Source organism: Aspergillus undulatus (genome assembly GCF_047715775.1).
Source record: "Aspergillus undulatus strain CBS 261.88 unplaced genomic scaffold BDV17scaffold_14, whole genome shotgun sequence".
Lineage (NCBI taxonomy): Eukaryota > Fungi > Ascomycota > Eurotiomycetes > Eurotiales > Aspergillaceae > Aspergillus > Aspergillus undulatus.
Window position 1 is genome coordinate 29753 of NW_027396618.1, and position 26059 is coordinate 55811.

The 26059-nt window shown below is 52.7% G+C and overlaps 12 protein-coding genes across 12 annotated transcripts; 6 read left to right on the plus strand and 6 right to left on the minus strand.

The window, feature by feature from the left end:
* Positions 1-395: 395 nt before the first annotated feature.
* BDV17DRAFT_289646 (uncharacterized protein) lies at positions 396-1823 on the plus strand (the record flags this gene model as incomplete). The annotated part of the gene is made up of 2 exons (XM_073761702.1): positions 396-1205; positions 1269-1823. 2 exons carry the CDS (start codon positions 396-398, stop codon positions 1821-1823), a joined length of 1365 nt encoding a protein of 454 aa, XP_073617252.1.
* A 275-nt stretch (positions 1824-2098) lies between these two features.
* On the plus strand, positions 2099-3103 carry BDV17DRAFT_289647 (uncharacterized protein; the record flags this gene model as incomplete). The annotated part of the gene is made up of 1 exon (XM_073761703.1): positions 2099-3103. One exon carries the CDS (start codon positions 2099-2101, stop codon positions 3101-3103), a length of 1005 nt encoding a protein of 334 aa, XP_073617253.1.
* Positions 3104-3190: 87 nt separating this feature from the next.
* Positions 3191-4181, minus strand: BDV17DRAFT_38673 (uncharacterized protein). Its single transcript, XM_073764457.1, has 3 exons — positions 3903-4181; positions 3731-3843; positions 3191-3673 (listed from the first exon to the last, which is right to left on the minus strand). Exons 1-3 carry the CDS (start codon positions 4106-4108, stop codon positions 3279-3281), a joined length of 714 nt encoding a protein of 237 aa, XP_073617254.1. The 5' UTR covers positions 4109-4181; the 3' UTR covers positions 3191-3278.
* Positions 4182-5873: 1692 nt separating this feature from the next.
* On the plus strand, positions 5874-7059 carry BDV17DRAFT_289649 (uncharacterized protein; the record flags this gene model as incomplete). The annotated part of the gene is made up of 2 exons (XM_073761704.1): positions 5874-6093; positions 6149-7059. 2 exons carry the CDS (start codon positions 5874-5876, stop codon positions 7057-7059), a joined length of 1131 nt encoding a protein of 376 aa, XP_073617255.1.
* Positions 7060-7385: 326 nt separating this feature from the next.
* Positions 7386-7892, minus strand: BDV17DRAFT_289650 (uncharacterized protein; the record flags this gene model as incomplete). Its single annotated transcript, XM_073761705.1, has 1 exon — positions 7386-7892. One exon carries the CDS (start codon positions 7890-7892, stop codon positions 7386-7388), a length of 507 nt encoding a protein of 168 aa, XP_073617256.1.
* Positions 7893-9291: 1399 nt separating this feature from the next.
* On the plus strand, positions 9292-10680 carry BDV17DRAFT_289651 (uncharacterized protein; the record flags this gene model as incomplete). The annotated part of the gene is made up of 4 exons (XM_073761706.1): positions 9292-9498; positions 9590-9701; positions 9758-10206; positions 10306-10680. 4 exons carry the CDS (start codon positions 9292-9294, stop codon positions 10678-10680), a joined length of 1143 nt encoding a protein of 380 aa, XP_073617257.1.
* Positions 10681-10919: 239 nt separating this feature from the next.
* On the minus strand, positions 10920-12753 carry BDV17DRAFT_258647 (major facilitator superfamily domain-containing protein). Its single transcript, XM_073757353.1, has 7 exons — positions 12690-12753; positions 12502-12640; positions 12302-12459; positions 11744-12250; positions 11526-11695; positions 11393-11477; positions 10920-11344 (listed from the first exon to the last, which is right to left on the minus strand). Exons 1-7 carry the CDS (start codon positions 12708-12710, stop codon positions 11018-11020), a joined length of 1407 nt encoding a protein of 468 aa, XP_073617258.1. The 5' UTR covers positions 12711-12753; the 3' UTR covers positions 10920-11017.
* Positions 12754-12763: 10 nt separating this feature from the next.
* BDV17DRAFT_258651 (Zn(II)2Cys6 transcription factor) lies at positions 12764-15423 on the plus strand. The gene is made up of 3 exons (XM_073757354.1): positions 12764-13829; positions 13877-14045; positions 14093-15423. The coding sequence occupies exons 1-3, from the start codon at positions 12992-12994 to the stop codon at positions 15183-15185; spliced, it is 2100 nt and encodes a 699-aa protein (XP_073617259.1). The 5' UTR covers positions 12764-12991; the 3' UTR covers positions 15186-15423.
* Positions 15424-15781: 358 nt separating this feature from the next.
* On the plus strand, positions 15782-17444 carry BDV17DRAFT_297608 (Tannase/feruloyl esterase; the record flags this gene model as incomplete). Its single annotated transcript, XM_073763524.1, has 2 exons — positions 15782-16136; positions 16195-17444. The coding sequence occupies 2 exons, from the start codon at positions 15782-15784 to the stop codon at positions 17442-17444; spliced, it is 1605 nt and encodes a 534-aa protein (XP_073617260.1).
* A 12-nt stretch (positions 17445-17456) lies between these two features.
* Positions 17457-19081, minus strand: BDV17DRAFT_258653 (acyl-CoA dehydrogenase family protein). Its single transcript, XM_073757355.1, has 6 exons — positions 18664-19081; positions 18518-18601; positions 18244-18474; positions 18111-18198; positions 17763-18066; positions 17457-17716 (listed from the first exon to the last, which is right to left on the minus strand). The coding sequence occupies exons 1-6, from the start codon at positions 19075-19077 to the stop codon at positions 17551-17553; spliced, it is 1287 nt and encodes a 428-aa protein (XP_073617261.1). The 5' UTR covers positions 19078-19081; the 3' UTR covers positions 17457-17550.
* A 439-nt stretch (positions 19082-19520) lies between these two features.
* Positions 19521-20948, minus strand: BDV17DRAFT_289655 (uncharacterized protein; the record flags this gene model as incomplete). Its single annotated transcript, XM_073761707.1, has 3 exons — positions 19521-20545; positions 20593-20794; positions 20868-20948. The coding sequence occupies 3 exons, from the start codon at positions 20946-20948 to the stop codon at positions 19521-19523; spliced, it is 1308 nt and encodes a 435-aa protein (XP_073617262.1).
* A 1347-nt stretch (positions 20949-22295) lies between these two features.
* Positions 22296-25803, minus strand: BDV17DRAFT_280711 (FAD binding domain-containing protein; the record flags this gene model as incomplete). Its single annotated transcript, XM_073759919.1, has 10 exons — positions 22296-23180; positions 23235-23317; positions 23384-23611; positions 23679-24042; positions 24112-24286; positions 24339-24530; positions 24898-25115; positions 25170-25530; positions 25576-25738; positions 25791-25803. The coding sequence occupies 10 exons, from the start codon at positions 25801-25803 to the stop codon at positions 22296-22298; spliced, it is 2682 nt and encodes an 893-aa protein (XP_073617263.1).
* Positions 25804-26059: the final 256 nt, after the last annotated feature.

The following is a 26059-nucleotide window of genomic DNA, read 5'->3' on the forward strand; positions in this document are numbered from 1 at the left end:
GTACGCGTGTGGCGTTGGCTCGGCCTAGGCTGCGTGAGTTTATTTGGTTTTGACTTGTCTCACCTGTGGTTGAGGAATGTCCGCAGTGAATAGTAGTGAGGGTGATGTGATGGGAGGATGCGCTCTAGAAGCCGTGGATTTAGGGCTTGAGGCTGTGTACGGAAAGGAAGAGTGGTTCCACCGCTGCAAAATAAGAATCGAACAGCAAATGACAAGAGACGGACAAGCTTTTCTGGTCCTTCCACGGCGCCATACTCGATGCACGCAGGGCTCTCCCACTTTCCCTTCCAATCGATATTCTGCAGCAATTCTCCCACCGGCTTCTCCCATCTCCCGCCGGTAACCAAACCCACCGGCACCCACCGGCCTTTTCTACAGACCCCGAGAAACTCAGTATGCCACCAACATCGAAAATGATTGCGTGCGACTACCCCGGCTGCGCAGCCCAGTACAGACGAAAAGAGCATCTAACTCGGCACGCTCGGAAGCACTACCCGACCGCCGCTCGACTAACATGCGAAGTGTGCAACAAGTCCTTCGACCGGACGGATTCTCTTCGTCGACATAGACTGTTGCATGCTCGTGCAGGAGAAGAGGCGCCGCCGAGAACTTCGAGAGCCTGCGACCAGTGCCATAGTAGCAAGACGCGATGTGACGGGGGAACGCCATGTAATGTCTGTTCTTCTCGACGCGGTGGAGCTTGTACGTTTGACCGTTTCTCGAAGAGGGCTGGAGGTCGCGGGAGAAGCCCTAAACCAAGTACCCGGACGGGCGATATTCGTCGCGCGTTAGAGACGCATCGCCTCAACGCGGAGGGGATAAGCGATGGCTCCAGCGAGATCGCGGGGTCAAATCGACACGATCCAAACTTCCAACGGACGGAGATGGAAGACCTGATGCTGCAACATGAACGACAACTTCGCGAGCAGGGGCTCCTGAATAGTGCCGGTGCCCCGACAACTGGAGAGGCACCGGCGGGAGGAAACGCTGATCTGGATATCGATCACTACGTCGAGGTGTATTTCTCACACTTCCACTATCAATGGCCGATGCTGCATAGTCGTGCCTTTCGGCTGAGTAAAGAGCCGCAGATTTTGCTTCTGGCTGTTGTAATGATCGGGCTGTGGGTTACTGGCGAGAGCACCGCGCAGGCAAGGGCAGAGACCATGCATGAAAAGCTGATCACTCTGTTGGAAAACCGAATGGTAAGTTCCTGGACCGCACCCCCCTCCACTCTCTCTATTGAGTTATATGCTAACCTGACCCAGGAAAACTGGAACATAAACCAAGAATTCAGCGGCAAAGCCTGGCCCTTCACAACCTACCAAACCGTGACTCTCAATATCATCTTCGCCGTGACGCGCAAGGTCTCTGCAACGCTCTACACCCGCACCCGCACCCTCCTAATCGCCGTAACGACAACCTGCATAAAAGGCGGACTATTCAACTACAGCAAAACGCGCTCCCAAATCGAACCAACTGACTCCGTCCTCTTCACCTGGACATACATGGAAGAAATCAAGCGTCTCGCTCTGACGATCTTCAAGCTGAATCTGCACTTCAACACGGGTATTCTCACGCTTTCAGACCTGCAGTTCCCCCCGCCGGATAGTGGGTATCTCTGGGATGCACCCGTGAGTAAGGAGTTTTATAGACGGTACAACGCCCAGCTAGAGAGCGGGACTGTTGCTGATGATAGTCCACTGATCTGTGAGATTGTCAGGGATGTTCAGCCGGGGAGGAGCGGGCCGGCCGTGCTGCTTGGTTCTGATCCTTGGCTGGGACTTGTCGTTCAGCATGCGCGGTTGACGGGTTTGTTGTAGCATAATAAAGAGTACGAACGAGTACGGATTCGATACCTGCCTTGAGCCGATGCCATTAGAATATCTTACGCCCACCGGCACACTATCAATCACGTATCCGAAATTAATCGCAAGCTCAGGCCTTGAAAGTTCACGGAATTCCTCCTTGAATGGTATCTGCCGAGGACCAATTCCAGTGAATGCAAACCATGTTCAACACTCGCCCGAGTCAGGCGTTATCCAAGGCCCTGGAGAGGGTCCCATCGCATCTCGCCAGAGATATGGTCTGTTCAGCCATGGCCACTGCCAGCATCACCGGCATAGCCCATTCCTGGAGATGGAAACTGCCAGTCAGCATGAGATACTGCGCCAGTTTCTCTGCCAGCGAGATCCGGCCATCGACCTTGACACAGACCTACTCGACGATGTCGACAGAGTCATTTCATATAGAAACAGCCACAATCTGTTCACCGCATCCTCGTCCATCAACCCTCGCATCACAACCAACAAAACAAGAATATCCCTACGGAAAAGGCGACATTACCAAACTGACCGAAGCAACCGCCATAGTCAATGCAGCGAATTCCGCCCTCCTCACAAATGGGCGTACTATTGACCATCATCTGGATATGGTCCGGAACTGGCCTGAGTCGGCGCTCTATGGCTCGCTAAAGAAAATAGCGAACCGCTTCGGAGACGGAAAGAGGTGTTTCATTCAGACGTCAAATCCAGATGGTCTCTTTCTCGCGAACGGGTTCCATCCCAGCCGGATATCAACGCCACAGGGGCAATACGCCTACCTTCAATGTTTTGTTAAATGTCGACCCGAAGAGGTATTCCCTTCTGCACCGGTTTTAAACGCTGCGCTGCCCCACCTTGACCCCGTCACGCAGGAACTTGATGACCTCTCCAAGGTCCCAGTATGTAAGCACTGCGGCGAAGAACTCACTATTTGTATTCGTGGCGGTGACTACTTCAATGATGCGCCGTTTCGGGCGCATGAACGGGAGTATCGTCGGTTCGTGGGGCATGTATCGTCTGCTGTGAATGTTGAAGAAAGTAGGTCTCGCGAGGAGAGTGCCCCAGCGAAGGCGATTATATTAGAGCTCGGTGTTGGGATGAATACGCCTTCTGTGCTGCGCTGGCCGAATGAGCGGCTGGTTGAGGAGAGTAATGGTGGTGGTGGGTTTCGACTGATCAGGGCAGGGCTTGATGCGTCTGGGTGTGCGCGGTGGGAGTTGGAGGAACGGTGGGTAGCTGTTGGGATATATGGGGATTTGAGTGGGTTATTTCTCTGTTGAGTCATGACAGTTGAGCATCCAAACCTTGCGCAATGGTTCAGTAGGGGAATCGGTATTCGTCATGAACATCGTCCTGTCGTATCCCGATCTTATCTGAGGTATGTACAGTAACATGCTTTATATGAGTCGCCTTGGCCGGCCAACGAAACGACCAAGTTGTATCCCAAGCAAAGACCTAATAATCCGCATTCCACAACGGCTTCACCGAAAACGCCGCAACATTCGGATCAAAAGCCACACACTGCGCATCATTGTCCTGCGTAAAAGTCGTAACAGGGTCACTGGCACACTCCGTATCCTCATACGCAACAATCTCCCATCCCTCATTGGAGCTCGTAATGCCAGAAAGGTACGTGATTTCCGTGGCCGCGAAGTTGGCGTAGTAGCAGTCTGTTGGGTTGTTCAGGCTCAGGGTTACGCCGGTGCTGGAGCAGGCCCTGTCGATAGTAGAGAGGGCGATTCGGACCGCAAAGTCTGACGGGACGGAGACAGAAGAGTTCTCGGGGATTGTGGTGATTGCGCCGGTTTGGTTGGAGAGGAGGTGGCCTTTGTAATTGGAGATATGCTCCTCTATATACCAAAAGAAGTGTTAATTCGAACCAACACAATGAGGCGAGGGAGATGAACCGAGATTGATAGTTGTCGTCTGGTAACTAGAGTACGACGCAATCCGGCACTTGCATTGCAGCGTGGCCGCATCAGTCAGGGCGCAGTCCTGGCAGGTGGTACGGTAGGTGCCACTTAATCAATTGTTAGCGTTGTCTTTTCGTTGGTATACGGTAGGGTATGGTGTGCATACTCCTCCGACCACACAAGAGTGCCATCATCGTTGCCCAACTTGGCGCTCAGGAAGACACTGCTAGTGATTTTGTTGCCGTTGCCATCGGGGCAAGTGCCAACCAGCCAGGCGTTGTTGAGTGAGACATCAGTGCACTCGGAGGAATAGCCCTGGGCGGCGACGAGGGCAGCACCGGTGGCGGCGAGGAGGATGGAAGAGCTGTACATCGTATGGTATGCAATCTAATGATGCTGAACCTGGCTGGACTGAGGGGCAAACAGGAGAGAGATCCGGGTGAAGGAGGCATTCTTTATACAGGCGCCTATGTCTGCTGAGGTTGTACCACCCACGCGTCTAGATTAAAAGTCGGAATTAGATACCAAGAAGCCATGACTCGGATGGATACCAGATCCAACGCCAGGAGACGCCGTTATTCGTGCCCTCAGCTGGTGGCCCCACTAGTGAGATTCTGCAACCCTATCGGACATTATTCAAGACTCTGAGCTGCATTCTTAGTAGCAGCAATGTTCTTGTGACTGTTGCCATGCAAAGCTTGGACGTGGCACACTCTCTCAAGGCAAGTTTCAGTGGACTCCCTTTCAAGCAAGGTTGAATGCGGGCTTTGTGTATAATATGAATTGGTGACTGCACCCAGTATCCATCAAGGACCCAACCACCATAAGGTCTCAATATTAAACGACTTTGCAATGAGCAGGGCACTTTCAAGCAAAAGGATCTGAATCCATATCAGCCTCTTCGCCACGCTCGAGGAATTGACCGTTCTGACGAGGATCATGAATCTGAAAAGTCCAGACCAGGCTTTGCACTAGAGCAGAATTCTGGCCCCCAAACTGTGCCTTTGTTGCTGTGACAAAGCATTTGCTAAGCACTGTCAGCTTACATGAACCCTCTGGAAAGACCGGAGATAGAGAGCTAAACAAGGACAGTCTCCACAGGCTGGCCTGGCTGGATTAGGTCTCCCTCCTGCATGCTAGTCGGCCAAACATCTATCTATTTGACCATGCAGGAAAGCAGGTACCACTACAGGTATCGACGGACCGCAGATATCTCACCGACCGAAATTGCAACGTTTTGCCAGGATAGTTTCGAGGATCGACATGTCAATCGATATGAGGGATAATCCAGGGGATAATCCAGATCATTCCATGTTTGGAGATGTGCATCTGGATCCACCTTCGATCTGATAATTCCAGTCTTCAACTCTGGCCCACCGTACTCTGCGGTTCTTCAGCCCAGACCCACCGCAGACCGGATAGACCTAGCCCCGGGGCTCCGTATGTAGATGTACCCGCCGGAGGGATGGGGTAGGCCAGGACCGAGTCGTGTTGGTTCTGGCGACCGGTTCACATGTTTCAGGAGTGGTTGCATGAAGGATGGGCCGACGGAGCACGAAGTCAATAATTTAGGAAAAAGGAACAGAACCTCGTTTTGAGAAAAAAAGGGAGTGAGTGCTTGGTTCAATGTCAACTCCTAACATATGTATCCGGAGCGCCGATATGCTCCCGCCATCATGGACTAGACTACTTTCATGCAGGCTACACCTCCGCGCAAGAGCCGCGCCAAAGCCAGGATTTCTTGTCATTTTTGGCCTTTCTCCCATCGGACGTCAAGTGACACAAAGCGACGCTTGGCTATCAGAATACGAGCCCAAGTGAATTCCCACAGCGAGGCGGATGAGGCTGTGACCACAATTGAGCCTCAGCTTCGCGTTCGGTTCGGTGACCGTAACATCAAACTAGAACAGAACAAGCTGGAGAGCGAGTCGATCACTCAAACGTGGCTCGAGAACTGGCGAACTGACTGTCCAGAGACGGGGTTCGAAGCCCGAAAGTGGCCAATGACAATGACCTGGTCGGCTTGAATACGAGCTCTACGCTTGGCCTCGTGTTGACACTGACTTTTAAGGTGCGGAGAGCCTTTACCTGAAAGCGTTCCCTCTGAGTGACATTCAAAACTTCAGGGACAGACGCGATGCGCATTGCAGTTGGCAACCTGCTGCTCGGGCTCTCGTGCCTAAGGCTCGTTGTAGCCGACGGGAGAAGTCTATTCGAGCCTCAACAGTCCTACACTGAGAATGACCTAACCGGAAGCGCGAACAATGCAAGTCTCTCCATCGACGATGACCTATTTGGCCTAGGTGACCTCGAAAAGCGCCAAGGCGTATGTCCCAGTGGAACGGGGCGCTGCGAGTGTAAGCCTTCACCACCACTCACTGGAGACAGATCACGCTAACGCATCTTACATAGACACCGGCCGCTGCTGCCGTTCTCCCTCAGACGCATGCTGCGAAAATGGAGCCTGCATCCAGGAATCCCGCCATATCTGCTGCCGCACGGGAATATGCCGCGTCGGCCAGCAATGCTGCACCGGCGGCTGTGCCCCGGACGACGCAACCTGCTGCGGCGGACGCATGGCCGGCCGACACTGCTATGCGGGCTACAAATGCTGCGAGGACACATGCGCCCCTAACGACGCGGAATGCTGCCGCGGGGGAAACTACTGCCGGGCTGGGCGGCGGTGCGTGATTAGCAGCGACGGGGAGAGAGGATGTTGTCCTGCGAGTGGGTGCTATGAGGCGTGGCAGGTGATTTATTGGTATTATTATGTGTACTGGTATATTCAGGTGTATTGGGAGATTGAGATTGATGTTACCACGACGACGATCTCGTTGACTTCTTCGAGGACGACGCAGTCGACTACTGTTACCCTGACGGCGAGTAACTCTCGTTCTGCCAGCAGCATGTTTGAGGACCTCAGCTCGAGTTATTCGGCTTCCGCGGCGACAACGCCGGATCTCTCTGCCTTGCCGACGTCTACCACTACATCGAGCACCTCTACCAGGTCTTCAACGACGAGGTCGAGACCGACGGCAACAAGTACGTCCACATCCTCTGATTCCGACGACGATGACGACGACCTGCCTTCCTCCACGAATTTCGACGAGCAAGCGACAGAGACTGCTGACAACGGCGACACCACCGCAACTGGTGACTCGTCGCCTGGCGGTCCTGGTGGCGGTCTCGGCGGACCAACTGACGTTGTGAACAACTTCACCGTAGCTGGAGACGATGGGGCGTGGTCTGGTTTGTCGGCTCATGGATTGTGGGCTTACATTGGTATGGCTGGGCTCTCGTTCACCATGATGGTGTTCTTGTAATGTCTCATTTTGCCTTATGAAGTATGATATGCAGGGTCAATGTGTCAGGTATCACCGGTTACGCTTAGTAAAGGATTTCGTATAGTGAGCTATCCTGCAGCAACCGTCTACTTAACCTTGCTATCTATCGAAGATTCCATTCATATCTGCTCTCTGGTACTTGGCTCTTGGTGGCTATCGAGAGCCCGAGTGTCCATTAGGACAACAAAGAGTGGTGAATGCAACATAATGGCCTGATCATTTTTATGGCTCTATTAAAACACAAGCATGTGGGATTCTGAACGTAAGGTCATTTGTAATATATAGTATGGAGCTTACAAGAATTGTTATGATTCTCGGAGGGGGAAATAGTACGGCATTCTCATGTATTCAGGAATAACTGGGTACCCTTCCTCCACCGTCAGCTGGTCCATTATGGCCCGACGGAGTGCAATGTTCTGCTGCCGGAAGCCAGTTGGCCCATCATTAATATGCAGCGCCTCTGCCAGTCGCTGATGCGAGGTCACATCCCAATTAAGCCCGAGTATTTTCAAAAGATCAATGACCGAGTTTCTCCAGTCATGGGCCCCGATAAGATTGCCATTCAGATCTAAGATGTCCTGAACTGTTGACCCTCTGTCCTGTGTAACAATACACATGCGTGGACCGCTTCCTCGTGCTGACCTTGGAACAGCTATTGGAGGGTGGAAGGCACCGAAGCTGTCCTTTGCGTAGGCTGCAGCTGCAACCGCCGCGTATGGCGGCCAGTAGTCATTCTTGTGCAAGTCCGCGTAGTCACTAATGGCTCGGATGACGAGAGATGACAGTGTGCTCATAATGCCACTCACGCTCATCTTGTTGATTGCCTGCACCTTAGAGTCTGCGGCCTGAAGCGCGCGTGGAGGGGGCAACGGAAGGTTAAGCTGAACGAAGCCGTCTTAGAGCTGTTTCCCATATTCGTGATGAATGATGCCGCTGGAAAGGTGCCCTGGAGCAGCCACAACAACGTCGCCAAGGCGTATGTCGCAGGCATCGCTAGGGACTCTGCCCTCGTTTCCAATGAGAAGAGCAAGCTGGATGCTCTTAAAGCTTTGCCGTGGGGCGGTAGCTGTTGTTATTATGTTGCCTAGACCAACTCGACCTGTGCAACAGACAACAACGTTATGTTCTGTGATTTCGCCGAAAGTGTAGTGATTGGGATCGTTTTTTAGCTTAAAAACGATCCCAAGCGGGCGCCTATGTGGTTTGTCAAGTGTTGCTTTAACAGCCGCATATTCTGTGGCACTAATTGTGATGCAAGCGACATGATAGTCTCTCGGTTTAATGGTCTTGAGAGACACCATTTTTGCCAACAGTGTACAAGGCCGTACCTCCTGCCAGCACTGCGCCCTGACTGATGCGGCCACGCTGCAATCCAGGTGTCACATTGCGTCGTACTCTAGTTAACGTGCACTCCCTTTATGATTCTTTCATTCGGGTGTAGCTCACAGCCTGGTACCTCGCGACGCGCTGGCAATGAGGGAGAAGGAGGGTCGCGAGAGGCTGAGAATTGCAGGCCCTCGACCTCCAAGGGTCGGCGTATCGCGTGAGGCTGACAGACCACATTGCGAACCAGCCGGTGCTCTGCTGCCCCGACCTCCTGCTGGTCGAGTGTGGTAAATTATCGTTGATTGGCAATCTTGTAGAGGATTTTCTGCGGCAATCGCGGTGCAAGGGGGTCTCGAGTGGCAGTGGCACTGTAGCCAAGTTCTCAAGAAGACCACAAAATAATCAGTGACAATCATATTGTGGCGACCAGGGGTAACAAAGAAAAAGACATGGCAAGGAAGTTAGGAAGGTGAGGGTGTGCGTTGCACAATTGCCACAGATTGCATTGCGCCGGGGCCCCTTCCAGCCTTGTCAGATCGACTGGCTAAACAACGCCCGCTCATAAGTGCCGACAGAATTTTTCTTTACCGCTGCATCATGGCTGGCGATCTTGTTTACCATTGATGTGCTCAGCCTCACCATGTCCTGAGGCTGGCGGCTACCGGTGAGAATGCCACCGGAGCTGCTGTTCATTTGGTATGACTTAAAAGACTTAAAAGCCTCGAATGGAACTGCATTCCCATGGCAAGACTGAGTTAAGCCCCCTTCAATTGATCCACGACTGCAGTCATTATTCCAAGATTTCTTTCAACACTCACGAATTGATCCGCTGAACAGCTATACAAAGGCCCAAGTTGGTCGCTGCACTTCTACCGCAACCTCCCGATGACCCCTCCTTCAGTGGACATCCCCTTAGCCACGCGGAGTGAAGGCTCTACAGATAATGGAGATGCCCTTTTGGTTACTGACCAGCAGGAGGACCTTTCCCCAGCACATGAAGAAGCTGTCCCAAAGGATGGAAGCTGCATCTGGTCGTTTAAAAGGTTCTCGGCGCTCATGAAATCTACAGGGGGGAAGATCACCTCCAACATGGTCAATTTCATCAACAACCAGTGAGCCTTTCTTTCGACACGTTGAACAACATTGTTTCATGTCCATCGTGCTAACTCTGGGGTTTGCTTAGTCTGGGAGGCACCAGGCTCATATTCGTGGTGGGCCAGACTGGGCTGGGAAGACCACACTGCTTGGAGAGATAACTGGTCAAGACCTCAAAGTTGGACATTCGATGAAGTCAGGTAGGTCTCTTGACATTCGCCATATGGGATACATCTTGCTGACGCGTGGAAAACAGGAACACTTGGTCACCAGGTGCTCCCAGCCATCATACATGGCCAGCAGTATCTTTTCGTTGATACGCCTGGCTTTGGAGCCGAGGACCTGAAGGACAAAGATGTTTTCGAAGACATAATGAGCTGTGTATCAACCCTGGGCCAGTGGGTCACCATTGCTGGGGTCATGGTCGTTCGCGATGTCCGCCGGGGACGGCTGGAAGCGAGCGACATGAGAGCAATCCGGTGGTTGCAATGCTTCTGTGGTCCTCGGTTCTTTCAAAACATCACAGTTGTTCAAACCAGATGGGACAATATTACTGAAGATGACATGCCTGAAACTCGCGAGTTAGCGAAAGAGTGGAAATTCGAGGCGTTTGGGGACATTCTGTTCCAAAAGCACGTCAAGGGGGCGGCGTTATATGACCACGGGATTGACACGACTGATACAAGCGACGACTGCGACTGGCCTGTCTTGTCGCTGAAAAGACACAAGGAAGCGCGATCCCAACTCGCTACCAAATTTATACGGGACCATTACGAGAGATGCGACGACGTTGCGAAACTTTAGGTCCTGGAAGAACTGGATAACGGCTGGGGGCTGTACGAAACAGAGGCAGCAAAATGTCTCTTCAGTTCGGCTGCATTCCCTTCCATTTCTGTGCTGAAGCACAAGGCCGTGTTCACAGATCTCGAGGCCAAGGTCATCGCTAAGCCAAAGGAGGTGGATGAGCCAGCTGCACCAAAGCTTTTGGAGTGGCAGGAAACCCCCAGCGCGAACAATTTTCAGCTGAATTGGTGGGAGATCGCGAAAGAAGTGGCCTGGACATTCTGGGGCTTCAACAGCACGGGAACAACCAAGTTGAACGATTTTATCAAAAAAGTTGGTGCGAGTGCGTTGGAGAAATTGAAGGAATTGGCAGTCCGGAGAGGCGCCGCCGCTTAAGTAGCTCGGCTCGAAAGGGCCATGTCTGAGCCTGTTGATATCAAGAAATGCGCTTATCCTACGCAGCTCATGGCTAGGGAGACTGGGGTGGTCGGACGGCACTGAAATCGGGTGACTGATATTACTTTCAAATTCCTGCATCTACTGTTGATCACAAGTTGTGTTATGATACCCATACTCGGAATGTCTCATTTACATGTTCCCATTCAATGTTCTTTATATTATTTGCCTCGATAAACCGTACACCACGTGGTCCAGGAAATGGAATGATAACGAATCCAGGAAAAGCTACATCTATGGGACAAGAAGTCCAAGGCTCATCGAGGTCAATGTTAGACTAATACGCATACCGCTTCCCTCCACTAGACATCGTTCCTCGTCGGTTCATCATGGCATAGTATAGTTGGAGGAGTATACAGCCAACGGTAACGAATAGCAGCAACGCGGCATTGGTCCAATGCCCTGTCGGATATCCGCGCTCTGCCTCATTAGACTTGTAAATCCACACCCCGACAATCTGCCCGGGTGCACCGAACGAGATGTTCAGTGCGATAGCGAGTCCGGCGCCAGCGGTGGAGTGCAAATTTGAGGACAACCACCCGAGTAGCGGAGGAATGCATGAGAATGCACCGCTACAGCCAACGATGAGACAACCGTACCGTTGCTTGATTTGTTAGTTGGGATTGCGTGAGCCTTATGTGTGAGTGCTTACCAGGTACGCATCTGCCGGGAGCACGGCCGACGCGAGAAACCCCATAGCACCGATAAATGAAAATATAGCAGAGTGTAAACCACGTCTAGAAATATTAGCGCGGCTCGCTGCTCTATGGCTCTAGTAAACATACGCGTTGAAATGGTCGGCAGACCATGCCACGACTACAGTTACCACATACGCCACTGCATAGGGAGGGACTGTCATTAGCTGGGCCTTGAGATTCTCGTAGCCTAGCCCAGCCGTGATTGAGGGCGTGAACAAGGACAGGCTGGAAAAAGGCACCGATATACCAAAATAGATCTGCTCCGTCGTTAGGTACAGCCTGGTGACGAGACTCGGAAAGCTTACCGCATAGTGAACATATAATCTCCACTCAGTGAGAACGGCCCTTGCGTCCTCCCAGTTCATGGCCGACGCGCCTCCTTTCGAACCCTCAACCTGCAGTCGTTGTCTGGCCAGTTCCTTCTCGTTCTCGCTCAACCACTTCGCCGACTCGGGATAGTCGGGCAAAAGGAACCAGACGAGAATGGCCGAAGCGCAAGATGGTGCACCTTCGATGAAGAACAACCATCTCCATGCGGAGTGGCCGTGGTCACCATTGAGATATCCCACACCATACGCAATCGCACCGCCGAATGCACCAGCTAGAGTGGCAGAGGCGAGGACCAACGCGACTCGCAGCGACCGTTCTGACGTACGATACCAGAAGGTGAGATAATACACCAGTCCAGGGAAGAGCCCTGCTTCTGTCACGCCGAGCAGGAATCGAATGCCTGTGACCTGCGCGTAGTTTTTGGCACCTCCAAGGCCAATTGTCGTTGCTCCCCACGAAAGCATCAAGATGGCGATCCATCGCTGTAGGCTGTCAGTACGGCTCGGGATAGAGGTGAGGTTGGGTAAACATACGCTAGGTCGCAGCTTCTTGAGAAGGTAGTTCGAAGGTACTTCAAACAGTGCGTACGCAATCAGAAATACCATCAGCGCAATGGTGTACTCGTAGTTGGACATGCGCGTCTCCGTGAGGAGGTCGTTGCCCGTATCTGCGTTGAGCACCTTCGCGTTGCCTGTAAAAGTTAGCTGAAGAAACCCAGAGACTTGGCGAGTACCAATGTTTGATCGGTCCAGGTAGCAGAGTAAATAAATAAAAGCAGACAATGGAACAATTCTCAGATCCTGCTTCCACACCAGAGCGGCACTGGCACCTGCATCGTACTCGACGCCGTCGACCACCTCGGGATCACGGCTCTACCCGGGTCAGTTAGGGCGAGACAGATTGAGAGTGAGAATGCCATACCTTGGGTTCAACATGCTCCATGGTCGAGGTTGGGATATGTTGAATTGGCTACCCCGGACTGAGATCTCGGAATCCCCAGAAACCCACAAATCTGGGGAGAGTTTGAAAATTTATCATTTTATGCTCGGCATTTGCACTAAGCAGTTCTCAGAATTACACCGCACAATCAGGACAAAGAAAGATCGGCATCGGGGCCGAGACCGACTGTCTCCAACTCGGTTAAAGTCAGACTAGAGGGAGAGCGCCGACTCGCCGAGGCTGCCAGGAATGCCCAATGTCATGACCCCAAAAATCACAAAGCGATGAGTCTCGCAGCCTGTGACCGATGTCATCGGAGAAAGTCACGATGCGATCGGGGTCTGCCTTCCTGCGGACGTTGCAGGAAGGCTGGGGTTGCCTGTCAATACATCACCAGGGACCGGCAGAACCAGCTGGACAGGCTCCAGCGCCGAGTTGACCATCTCGAAAACGAGAACCGTCTACTTTGTGAACAGCTCGACAACCAGAGCCGTAGTCGTCGGCAGGCCGATCCGACAGACACAGGACGGATACAGCACGATGCCGCACCTAACGAGCTTGCAGAGGAGATCTCGTTTTTGTCCAGTCGCGCCGGTGGAGAGAACCGATTCCTGGGCTCAACGAGCGGTGTTTTGCTGGCTAGCCTGGTAAACGCCACTGTTCAAACACCACATGGCTGTGCGAGAAGGGCTGAAAGCAGTCGCTCTGCCACCACCCCGTCGAATCGCTCAAGCGCTTCACATACTGCATTTGACCCAGCCCTACTTCCAGATGAACGACGTGCCCGGGCGCTGCATAATGCTTACTTTGAGCATGACTATTTAGCATATCCTTTTCTGCATCCCCCCTCCGCGTTGGAAGCTGTGGACAAAGCGTATCAAGATGCATCTACTTTGGCTGCCGACGCCTTCTCGTACTATGCCTTCTATATGATTCTCGCTGTTTCCACTGCAAGTGTTTATAAATTTGACCGCGAGTCTCTACCCGACACGGAAACGTATTATCTGCGAGCAGCTGAGCGGTTGAATGAAGTTGTTGAGCAAGGTGATAGCCAAGCACTACAGGCAGTTCTGCTGTTGTGTCAATACCGGATGGTCAATTCTGTGCAGGATACATCAACGAGTAAGCAGGCACCAGCCCTGGTATGACGTGCCATTCTGACAGCCCAGGTATGTGGCACCTCGTTGGGGTTGCAGCCCGTATGTGCTTGGAACTCGGCCTGCACCGAGAGCAAGTGTACCGAATGTCTCGCTCCATGTCAAGTCGTTCGCACGAGGATTTGGTGGTCAAAAAGGAGATACGTCGCCGTTGCTTCTGGACTGTTATTGCTATGGACAGGTATGCGTTTCCTAGTCAGTCCACTTACTACCTCTAACAGAGACCAGGATTGTTAGCATAACTCTCGGCAGGCCTCTGGCCATCAGACTTCAGGATACTGACGTTGCCCTTCCCGACCCAACAGTAGACAGTCCTGTGGGCCGTCAAATGGCATTAGAGAGCCGGACTCAAGTTCCTCGTTGTCCAGCAGCACTGTTTGTTCACATCGTCCGCTACCGTATCATCTGCGGCGATATAATGTCGTCTCTGCATAACGGCTCTACGCGTACTCAAGCAGATGCTGACTCTGCGCTTAAGGCCCGCGACAGTCTGGCGGACACGCTCAGTCAATGGCACCATGAGACAGGGAAATTTCCCCTGCTCGATGACGGATGCTCTAGTACACAATCATCACATCAGTCCAGTTTTCGAACACGTGAGTGGTACGAAGTGCTATACTACAATGCACTTCTAATGCTATACCGTCCTTCGCCCGCCTTATCTGCCCAATCCTCCATCGGTGATTCTATGGCCCTGCAAAATGTATACAACGCTGCAAAGGGTGCAATCACAGTCTACGCGCAACTGCACCGATGGAAGCGAATCAACTACACCTGGGTTACACTACACGCTGTCTTTATGGCTGGTCTTTCGTATGCTTATTCAATTGGACGGCACTTTCGACACAAACGCAGGCGAGGAGTCAAGGGCGCTGCATCTCTGAATAGGGACCCGGCCATCGTAGATATCGTCAATGACTGCCGGACATGCTCGAACGTCCTTGTCGCTATATCTGAACGGTGGAATATGGCCAAGAACTGCTACGACGTATTCAACCGACTCAGTGACGCGGTACTTTTAGACGCCATCGAGTACCATACGACTTCTCAGCCTCGGTCGGAAACAGACTATGGGACCGAAGATGCTCAAGCTGCCGACGGTCCCTCCAAGGTTGGCGAACAAAATGGCCTAGACGCGACTCCTTTAGCGGTGGACTCTGCTCTGCGAGAGTGTCTAGATGACCTGCAGCACTTCCAGCCCTCCGCCTACGGTGATGATCCGGTAGGGCAGCTCTCTCACGACTGGATGGGTGAGATTGAAGGGATGGGGTTCAACCTGTTTCTATATGAATCACAGGGGCCATTACAGAATATGCCATGAACATTTGTCCTGACAATCCCGGAGTAACTTATGATAAACGCAATGTAAATTAATTTCGGTTGCCTTCATCTCCTACGACGCGCTGACTATACCACGACAATCGGCGTCGGCGCCGAGCACCGCCCCCCCCCCCGGGCTGAACCCCCACGACTGACATCACATGAACCGGGGCAATTATGCGGGGTTGGGCCCGAGGAAACCTTGCTGGTGCGCCCTATTGACTCGAAGCCAAGAGGACGCTATGATTCTGTATAGCCGACGCCGCCTTCACACAACTGATATTCCCAAATAATTGTCACAAGGTATGCGATAGGAGAAATGGGGCGCAGGATTCAATTGAAAGAGTTAGGCTTTTGGCAGTTGCTCAACCCACCATGCTTAGATATATGGTCATTCGATTATATACAATAGGGTAGAAAAAAAGTAAGGGGACACAAAGACGGCCCATCCATATTCAACCTGTACATATGCCAAGCAAACAATAGTGGAAAGCCGGGGAAACCCCGGCTGTGAACTGATGATCAATTATATTTAGAGGGTTGGGGGCACGGTTTCGAAGCTCCGCTTGCGCTGTTTTAACATTGCGTCCATACACAATGAAACCCAGAGCTGCCTTTACACTCGGTGCCCTTTGTGGTGTACAAGCAGGTCCCATCAACCGAGAGAATCATGACACCCGCTGTACAGATCTTTTAAATCTCTACCAAAACACCAGCGCAATCCAAGTCCACCTTGCAACGGGAATCCAGACTAGAGGCCTCAACATCTCATCCGAAGACGGCACCAAAGCTACGCAGAACGAAATACCACTCTGTCACGTCCAAGGGACGATCAAGTACGCTGAGGGCCCAGATGGACATGCCCAGGCAGGCTCAAATGGCAAGGCAAGCCTTACATGGGAGGTCTTTCTTCCCGAGTACTCCGGGTATAACGGGCGATATCTAGGGATTGGTATGTACTAGCACCACGTACCACAAACATCAAGGAATTGCGTACTGATGGATGAAAGGAAACGGCGGATACGCAGGCATAATCGACAACTACACGATGCTCACCCACCTAAACTCCGGCTACGCCGTAGGCGGGTGCGACGGCGGGCACCATGTCAACGAAAACAAAAACGGTGACGGCGGCAGCCACGCGCCATTCATGGAAGATACTGCGAAAGTGCAAGCGTGGATCCACGACTCAATCGCGCTTACTACGTCCGTAGCGCGCGACGCCATCGCAGAGACATATTACTCCAGTTCTCCCGAGTATAGCTACTACTACGGCTGCTCGACGGGCGGTGGACAGGGGTATGCGCTTGCAGAGTTTTATCCTGAGCTATTTGATGGGATACTCGCTGAGGGGCCGGGGAATTACTATACTCATTTGATCCTTAGCTTCCTTTGGAATCAGCAGCACACGAAAGGAGATGGGTTCATGGACCAGGATGATTTGGATTTCATTACGGATAGTGTTCTTGATGCTTGTGATGAGCATGATGGTGTTGGGGATAGGGTTATTGAGAATCCGACTAAGTGTCAATTTGACATTGAGACGTTGGCATGTGGCTCTGGTCAACATAGCGCGAATCAATCACTCTGCTTGACGCCATCTCAGATCGAAGCCGCAAAAGCCATCTATGAGGGTGCGAAGGATACTACGGGTAACCAAGTCTACCCCGGGTTCAACCCTGGCACAGAAGCATCCTGGCTGGAGCATGAGACGACCCTGTTCGAATCCTACGGCGCGCCGATCCTGCGACGACTCGTCTTCAACGATACCAGCTACGACGCATTAAAAGACTTCAATTGGAACCGCGATCTCGCGGCCGTTAACGCCCTAGCCTCACCATTAATCGACAGCATCTCAAACAACCTCTCTGCATTCCACGCCCGAAACGGGAAATTCATCACAGCGCAGGGCTGGGCAGACCAAATCAACGCCGCGAGCTGGCCGGTTCAGCATTTGACCGATATCCGTGATACCATGGGAAGTGAGACGGTAGATGAATTCATGAGACTGTTTATGATTCCGGGTGGTGGACACTGCGGTGCGAATGAGGCGTACCCGCATGTTCCCGCGACGTATCGTATCTTGGATGCGTTGGTTAATTGGGTTGAGGAAGGTATTCTTCCTGATGAGGGGGTGTTAAGTGAGAAACCACCGGATGGGAGGGACGTTACGAGGAGGTTGTGTCCTTGGCCTAAGCAGGCGAGGTTTGTTGGTGGGGATCATGGTTATTGGGGGAATTATGAATGTGTGATTGTCTAGAGAGAAGGCACGGCGTATCTAGACCATATTATTCAGGTCATGGGTAGATGGATGTTAGGTTGACTGGAATGAGTAGCGACGACGTGTAATAACGGCGAGAATAATGTCACGCTTGAGCACCAAAACTGGTGAACCATGGCTGATATCCCTCCTCGATATAAAGCCCCTGTAGCGCTCTCCTCCGCATACCGACATTACCACCATCAAAGATAGGCAGAACCAGCGCCGCAGAGAGGAGATCCGCAAATGGAAGCTCCGCGTCATACGAAGACCTATATCATCAGCATTGTGGCACAAAAAGTCATGCTCAGGACATACACTCCAACGAGATTAATCGCATCCAAGCACGACTGCACCGCCGCTTCAGCACAGTGTACCTTGGCCAGCAGCGCGTGTTCCCTTCGCTGCGCATGCTCGCGAGGACCAAAAGTAAGACAATGGGCCGCCTTCCAGGTTAAGAGCCGCGATGTCTCAGTGCGCATTTTGATGTTGATGAGCAGGTCTCCGACAGCCTGATGTTGGGCGATTGGTACGGTGCCGCCTCGAGTATTCTTGGAGAAGGCGAGCGCTGCCTCAAAGACGGCTCGTTGAATGCCCACGCCCATTGCTCCGACAAGCATGGCTGGCTTGTTAGCTTGACCTTCATGGCTGGGTAGGGATACGTACCAGAGATCTCGAAAGTCTGTGTGATGACTTCAGCTCCCGTGCCCGGTGGGCACAGAATGCTCTTCAACGGGACCCGGACATTCGTATACTGGAATGATGAGCTTAGGGTTAAGGGTTAGGGAATGGGAAGCACCTTGATATGCGGTCCAGAAACCGCCTTATGTCCAGCCGTCTCGATGTCCTTGATCACTGTGAAAGCGCCTTCTCCGCTGCTCTCAATATCGGCGCGCGTTATGAGCAGGACCATAATCAGGTCGCGAGGATGCAATGCGCGGGCCACGACGTCTGGATCAACACAGCGACAGACGACACAGCTCAAGTCGGCGCCTTTGTAGTCCCAGCCAGCTGAGCTGGTTGCCCACATCTAAACTGTCAGCCAGAGCTTCCCAACACTGGACGAAGCGAACCTTTTCTCCATCCAGCACCCACTCATCTCCCTCGCGATGGGCAGTAGTCTGTAAGCCCGGTGCGTCAGGTTCGAGCCAGTTCGCCTAGATATATCAGCATCAACATACACACGATCCAGTCATCTCATGTAAGCCAGCTCACATACCACGCCACCAGGCTCAGAAAACACCAACGAAGCAATCGGCGCCCCAGTGCCCGAAAGGAACGGGTCCAAGAACTCCTGCAACTCCGGTCTAAACGCCAGTGCCAAGGGCGTCAAGCCCAGTCCCGTGCCGAAAATGGTCAAAGAGGCCGACGCTTCGACGGCGTAGAATTCCTCAACTAAAATCGCGGCCTCGACAAGATTCTCACTCGTCCCGCCAACCGCGGTCGGAATCTGGCTTTTCAAGAGGCCGGCCTTAACTGCAGCTTCATATATGGGTTTCAGCGCGCGAAAACGCACTTCCTGCGTTGGAAGCGAGGCATAGGTTGCTTTCGCGGTCGTGAGATGGGAGGCTGCAAATGTGGCCGCTGCTGCGCGGGCTTGCTGTTCCGATGTAGATAGGATAAAGTCAACCATTTCAACTAGCCGAGACGCTTGAAAGAAGAGACACTTGGAAAACATGGGCGAGCGAGCCCTCAAGTAGGAAGTCGAGTCATGACGTATGTTGTTAGGTGGCCAGCTGAGGGGAGCTGACAATCCGATCCTCGCAACGATTAGATCAACTCCAATTCTCCTCCTATAATATTGGAGAAGGAATCTCAACGGCTGCGAGCCAAGCTGGCAAGGTATTTGCACGGGGGGTTATGCGCCAATGATCTGCTGTGGGCTGGCTGGGCAAACGATTCAGCCCTCAGCCACATCCAGCTGTCGCTTGAGCTCCCCGAGGTTCTCGAGCAGCCTTTTCTACATCTCGGTCATTGATTATTGGCGTCAGGTCAGTATTTTGGCAAATATGGCTTACCCCGCGAATCACGAGGAGATTGCTTTCTCTTGGCTCGCTAGGGCCGGTCTTTTGAAGATCACCCTGGAAGTACAACCGTATCCTGCCCGGAGAGTATGCGAAAAAGTAGTACTTTAACTTGCATACGGGCATCGCGCCCTAGTGTCCGAAATACTCGGAGGGCATCAATGCCGTCCACGACTGGTTGTAGTTCGGTCTCCTCGTTGCAATTGCCAGTCATTCTGTAAAAGTCCTGGATGGCGCTGAGCACAACCCACATAAACCCCTGGTCAGTGAGAAGAGGAAGCGCGGTCTCTATGCCAAACGCAGTGCTGTTTTCGAAGATTGTGATGACGCGCGATGCGAAGAAATGGCCATTGTAGGTGGCGTCGCTTGTTTTGCAGAGGCTGAGTGTTAGAGTCACCCAAAATAGTGAGAGAAACGAGGCCGCTTCGTCCATGAACCGTATTGCCCGTCGCTCGCTTGGTCGGAGGTAGGACACCAGTACACTGCGCAATATAACTTTTGCTGCAGCCCTATTCCTGAGCTGATAGACGTCTTCCGGGGGCAATACATCCACCGAAAACTCTGAGAAGCCTTTTTGGCGTATCTTCGATGATAAAAAGGTAACGAAGTTCTGAGTTGAATCTTCCGATACTTCGTCCCCCGGTACAGGTGGACAGACCAGATAGGGCATGAGATGCGCGAACCGCAGCGGTGGGATGGACCGGCAAGCCAAACTGGTCCTGAGACCTCCTCGAGCGTCGATGGCCGCTTCATATCCTTTCAGGTGGGCGTGACATGCAATGGGATCAGACAAACGGGCTTCAGTAATTGCAGCCATGATGATGCCCCCCATCACTTCATCACTGACCTCCCCCTTGGCCTCCTCGATGTAGCCGCTCAACAGTCGGTACGCGCGTCGCTTCCTCCAGGCCACACTTTCAGCGCGCTCTCCACTCGTCAGCAAGGCATCCGCGGCAACCAACATCCACCATAGCGTTAAGCTAGAGGCGAGCGATATAGGAAAGCTGACGTCTCGGACGGCGCTAACTATGGTGTCCGGCCGTGTCCCGTACGCCCGAGCCGGTATTTCAAGAAGGTCTACAATTGTCAGCCATCCGCTCCGCTGTTTCTGCGCAATCACCCACAGGAATGGAGCAAGGCGCGATCTTCATGGGTCAGGACGCATGGAAGCGGACAGAATGGGTCCAGCGACTCTGTAAGCTCGTTGATGCTTGGGCTTGAAAGTCGCAGAATAAGCTGATGATGCTGCTCGACGGTTGCATATTTTGCGGTGTTTATCTTCGGCCTTTCGGAAGGCAGCTGCTCCTTTGTCGATGGCAATTTCTTCTAAAATCAAGAGTTTGCTTAGCAGAGCATGCTCGGCGCGTAGTTTGGCGCGCTCAACCAGAACCAACCCTACCTTGGGCTGCTTGGATGGTGCCGCGCCCACCCGCCAGCTGATGATCTGGGGTTTCGTCTTGCTCGCTCCAGCCGAGTCCATTCTTTCATCTATATAGATACATATTGGCTTCAGTAATCGAGCGGGGGATTCCCTCTGTCCCACCTAGAGGTCGGCGGATGGGATGGGTCGCAGAACGAACTAATGCACGTTGCGCCTCACCACTTGTCCACAGGCGAGGCTGCACGAAGAAGCAAACAACTTCGAACGCACGCCAGGGCACTTCGTCCAGCGTCCACCTGGACCGAGTTATGACGGAACGCAGTCACATATGATTGCATTGTGCCCGCGTTAACAGTCGCCATAATTGCAGGGATTTGTAATCCCGATGGCTCAGCAAAGCAAAGCCCGATAATTTGTATGGTCCCCTCGACAATCAAGTACCCATACTGAAAGAGGAATGCGTCGAAGTGTTGTATGCATTACGCTGTGTCAAACCAAGTCGTCAATGCCAACGGCCGACAGCCAATAGTCAACAGCCCAAAAAGGCCAGGTGTGCTCGCCTCGATTTTCCTCAGTTGCGAAGATCATGAAGCCACACCTCTCATTTTCACCGGAGTCGGGGTCTTATAGCTCTTTAGATTGTTGTGCTGAGTTCTCGTGCCCGGCTGTGGCTGGTTGGCTTCATGAGTCGAACAGCAACGGCGCAGATCCTACTGTGATATTCTTCCACCGTCGCTTTTCCAATTGAATGAAGAATCACCTGCTTTCGTGTTGGAAAGGTGATCATCATGGACACATTGCACACACTGTTGGTAAGCGGTAGTCATGATAGCATAAGTCGGGAGGAAGGTCGATCTCATGAGGGAATAGGAAGCAACAACTGACAAAGAACAAGGTTGAGAGAAGCAGCGATCTCCATAAGATATTTGTTCCTCGGTATGAACGCTTTAATACTCTGGCGTGCTAACGAGCCAAGAATTCTCCAACTGCTTTGCCAGGCTCGCGTCCAACGCCACAAATTCCCGTTCTGGGCATGGTGGGCACCGACTCGGGCCTTGAGGCTTCGCGGACTAATCCATGGGTCGCCGATAACCTTCTTGGGGTATATGTAGATCTCGAGACATGGTTTCAGAAATAGCCTTTTGTCTCCATTAGTCCTTGATTCAGAGTACTCGTTCTTTCCTGTTTGGTGATGGGAGGTGTGGCGGTTACCCTACGGTACTATATATATATATTACAGCGATGCCTTACGAAAGGACCTCAGACACTCGCAACAGCCATCTGAGATAGCTTCACACGATCATCGCCTAACATTGTAGTATGCGCTATTACCTGCAGCGTGAGACATCTTGGGCCTCTGAATATTTGGCTAGAGGAATGAAACGAAGCGTTACAAGAATACATAAGAATTACTACCAAGCAAGATACGACCACGATGCAAACTCTCTATGCCAGAAAACCAAAACACTCCTCCACCCACGCGCCAGCCTCAGCCCCCTGGTTAACATCCCAAGCGCTCAACGCCCCAATATACCCATCGGGCCTCACAAGCACAATGTCCGCTTGACTACCAGCTAACTCACCAACCCACTTCTTCGTGCACCCATCCACATCATCAAGGTATACCGTCCACCGGCTCATCTGCAGCGCAAGCGGGAGGTCTGCGATCTCAAATGATTCTCTCTTTGAGCTCGTCACCAGGGACAAGGTGAGGATGTCCGAGACGGCGGTGTACCGCTCTGGAACGGCGTAGGCGTCTCCGGGTGCCCACCCGCGGGATCGAGACTGGTAGGATGCTCGTGCCAGTGAGGAGCCTTTGGATAGGGATGAGGTCGGGTCGCCGAGAACGCCGCAGACTGTGCTGAGAAAGGACTTTGCGGCTGAAACGTCCGGGATCATGAAATATAACTTGAATTGGCCGAGCAGCGGGATGTCAAGTTGGATGTCGACTGGGTTCGCATCGATATACCGCGTTACCTTTGCCGGGAGCATGAGAGCTCCCGGACGAAGTCCAGTGTCTGGTTTGGTACTTTGAACAGGCCTCGTCAATAGACCGGCGTCGTATTCAGCCCCAACGCCGGATATGAACCGGATGTTCTCGTCGAAGTTCTTTGCCAGCGCGGCCTCGCCGGCCTCAAACGCCGCGCAGTGTCCCGCGTCGAAGGCGATAAGGTCGTTTGCTATCTTTCGCCGCTCGGCTTCATATGTGCCCAGTAAAGAAGGTGAGGCCAGTCCTCGTGAAACAAGATTGATCTTCCAGGCGAGGTTGAAGGAGTCGTGCATGCTTGTGTTTGCGCCTTGCGCTGCGAGGGCGGAGTGGCAGTGGCCGGCCTGGGTTCGTTAGCATTTTATGTGTGATCATAGGCAACTGAGACACAGACGTACATCACCGGCGATGAAGATCTGGTTGTTTGGATCTGCAAAGTGTCGAGCAACGCGTTGACCGACGACATAGTTTCCGAACCATTCTAGCAATTTGTTAGCCCACTACCCACTACCCACTAACCATGAACTAAAAAGTGTAGAGGGCGTACCGATGGACTTCCACTCCAGGGTGAAGGGCTTCATTGCCTCCCTCGCTCTGGCGATAACGTACTCCGGTGTGGCCTTGGCTTTATCGACGCGCTCACCCGCCGTAGCACTCAGTTCAACGTACAATCTCGTCATGCCCCTCTCCCTGGGGATCCAGAGGATCGAGCCGACTGTGTGCGAGCGGACGGCGACTTTGCTCCAGAGATCGGGGAAGTCGGTTTCAATCACACCTGCCACCCATGCATGAGTCTATGCCGCTCCTGTTGTGGAGGTTGAGAGAGGATAGCAAGTGCTCACCATCAAGAACACCCCACGAAGCATTCGTCATCTCGCCCTCGAGCTGCGCATCAGGGATGAACTCGCGGACTCGCGAGCGCGCCCCATCGCATCCAACGAGGTAGTCTGCGCGTATGACCTTCTTCTCGCCCGCTGCTCGATCTTCGTAAATGACGTTCAATCTCCCTGACGGGTCCCGCGAGGACGAAATGAAGGGGCTGTCCCGCTGGACCGTGACACCCCGCTGGGCGAGATCATCGATGAGGACATCTTCTAGCATCCCCTGGTGCGCAAGAAGGATATATGGGTCTGAGGCGCCGACGAGGTGATCGGGGTAGTGGATTTGTCGGCCCTTGCGGCTGAGGGAATGCTCGGACGTTGAATCCTACATAACACCCAAATTGATTAACCCAGCGGCCACGAAAGAGTCGGGCGCGCAGATGGAGAATCATACCCAGAAAGAAATGTCATAAACCCTTGCCCCGTTTTTCAGCAGCGGATCAGCGAGTCTCAACTGCTTCAAAGTCTCGATCGTCTTTGGCTGGATCCCGTCTGCCTTCCCCGTGGACGTTCGGTCTGGTCGGTCGTCGAGGATGAGTGTTTTGATACCGAAACGGACGAGATTTACCCTGTCAAGATTCAATTAACAATGTCCATACAGTAATGGTGCTTCGAACGCACGCCAGCATCAACCCCGACGGCCCAGCGCCCACAACCACGACCGTGATCTGGCCGGCTGGAACGGCATCGGTGAAGCCTTGATCGTTTGCGCCTGGTACCATGGTTCTATCTGTCTCTTTGTTCTGCCTTAGACCAGCTTGGGAAGCCGAGCGCTTCATGTTATAATCTCCAGTACGAGGTCGGCAATTGAAGCTCAAGAGTGGAAAGTTGGAGACGGCCGAAACGCCGAGTTCCCCCACTACTGATAAGAGTTTCCCCTCATTTGATATGCAGATGCTGATAACCGGTGGTACGTTGTTTTCGTACTCTTATCCGACACATTCTTGAGTTACACGTGCTGGAATGTTCTGCGTGTACGAAGTACGGAGTACTAGAGCGCACCATCATGTCCACAATTCGGGAGGAGGGGGTCGTCCGCCCGGCCCAGCGCAGTTTCAAATGTTGTTTCCTAGGTGCATTTACTCTAGTGGGGTCTATCACAATGGTGTCTCTTTGGTATCGCTGATAACAAAAAAAAAAAAAAAATGGCTCGAAAAGCAGTTCGGTTCTCTGTCTAGACTATGAGATTCTCGTAACTCCTCCATCAACGATAACCTCCTGCCCCGTCATGTAGCTACTAGCATCACTCGCCAAAAACACACATGCACCCATGATATCGTCCGGCTCTGCGATGCGCCCGTTTATTGTCTCCGTCTTCCAGCCCTCGAGCAAATGTCCAAACGCCGCTGTCATCTCGGTGTTCACGTAGCCGGGGCTGATTGCGTTGACGCGGATGCCCTGTACGCTTTATTAATTGTGACCATAGTCGGATTGGATTGTGGGAAGACATACATATGGCGCCAACTCCTTCGCAATAGCCGGAGTCATCGACTTCACAGCGCCCTTGGACCCGCAGTACGCAGAGCAGAGTTGACTCCGTACGGCGACGTGGGAAGCCATGCTCGCAACGAGGATGATACTCCCGTGCTTTGTCCTGTTCGCGATCATCTGTTTTGCTGCATGTTGGGCGGTAAAGAAGAGTCCTAGGACATTGATCGATAGCAGCTTCTCGTGTTCTTCGTAGGGGAAGTCGAGGAATGTATGGTGGCGGTTTATGCCCGCGCAGGGAACGCAGATGTCGAGTTTGTTGTTGAAGTCTTTTTGAAAGTGTTCGAAGCCGGACTCTAAGGAGGAGGGGGAGGAGACGTCGACTCTGCCAGAGGTTAGCTTTGGTAATTAACAGCTGTAGACGACGTACGTGTAGTAAGCCGTGCGAACATTGTAGTCCTTTGCAATGGCGTCGAATTCCGCCGAACGCTCAATGACGTCGAAGACTGCAACGTCTGCGCCAGCGTCCGCCAATCCTCTCGCAAACGCCAATCCGCAGCCCCTGCCGCCACCTGTAACTAGAGCGGTTCGGCCTTGAAGGGAGAACTAATCCATCAGTCTGGTTCAAGCTTCGGAAGCGGCGACTTACTCGAGACATGGTGGGTTGATACAATATCGGGGTTGCGAACGAGGCAAACAAAAGATTCGGTCTCAATGTCATCCTCCAATTGCTGCTTCAGCGCAGTTATTTCTTAGAGTCTCATGATGTCTATATGTTGCTGATAGCACCCCCACTTTTGCCTGCAGCTGCAGCTGTACACGTTTCCCTCCGAGGCTCCGGCAGTTGGAGATGCTGCAACGCGAAAGAGATAGAGAGCTATATGATAAATAACACTTTCCGATACCGAGTCAAG

Bases quoted from the DNA above. Each gene is read 5' to 3' on its own strand.
- BDV17DRAFT_38673 (XM_073764457.1), bottom strand. From the start codon at position 4,108: ATGTACAGCTCTTCCATCCTCCTCGCCGCCACCGGTGCTGCCCTCGTC. The intron at 3,844-3,902 runs GTATGCACACCA...CAATTGATTAAG, and splicing joins ACTCTTGTGTGGTCGGAGGA to TGGCACCTACCGTACCACCT. The intron at 3,674-3,730 runs GTTCATCTCCCT...TTTGGTATATAG, and splicing joins GACGACAACTATCAATCTCG to AGGAGCATATCTCCAATTAC.
- BDV17DRAFT_258653 (XM_073757355.1), bottom strand. From the start codon at position 19,077: ATGGTTGACTTTATCCTATCTACATCGGAACAGCAAGCCCGCGCAGCA. The intron at 18,475-18,517 runs GTTCGCTTCGTC...CTGACAGTTTAG, and splicing joins GGGTGCTGGATGGAGAAAAG to ATGTGGGCAACCAGCTCAGC. The intron at 18,199-18,243 runs GTGCTTCCCATT...TCATCATTCCAG, and splicing joins TTTCTGGACCGCATATCAAG to TATACGAATGTCCGGGTCCC.
- BDV17DRAFT_258651 (XM_073757354.1), top strand. From the start codon at position 12,992: ATGAGTCTCGCAGCCTGTGACCGATGTCATCGGAGAAAGTCACGATGC. The intron at 13,830-13,876 runs GTAAGCAGGCAC...CTGACAGCCCAG, and splicing joins TGTGCAGGATACATCAACGA to GTATGTGGCACCTCGTTGGG. The intron at 14,046-14,092 runs GTATGCGTTTCC...AACAGAGACCAG, and splicing joins ACTGTTATTGCTATGGACAG to GATTGTTAGCATAACTCTCG.
- BDV17DRAFT_258647 (XM_073757353.1), bottom strand. From the start codon at position 12,710: ATGGAGCATGTTGAACCCAAG. The intron at 12,251-12,301 runs GTATGTTTACCC...GACAGCCTACAG, and splicing joins TCAAGAAGCTGCGACCTAGC to CGATGGATCGCCATCTTGAT. The intron at 11,696-11,743 runs GTAAGCTTTCCG...ACGACGGAGCAG, and splicing joins GATTATATGTTCACTATGCG to ATCTATTTTGGTATATCGGT.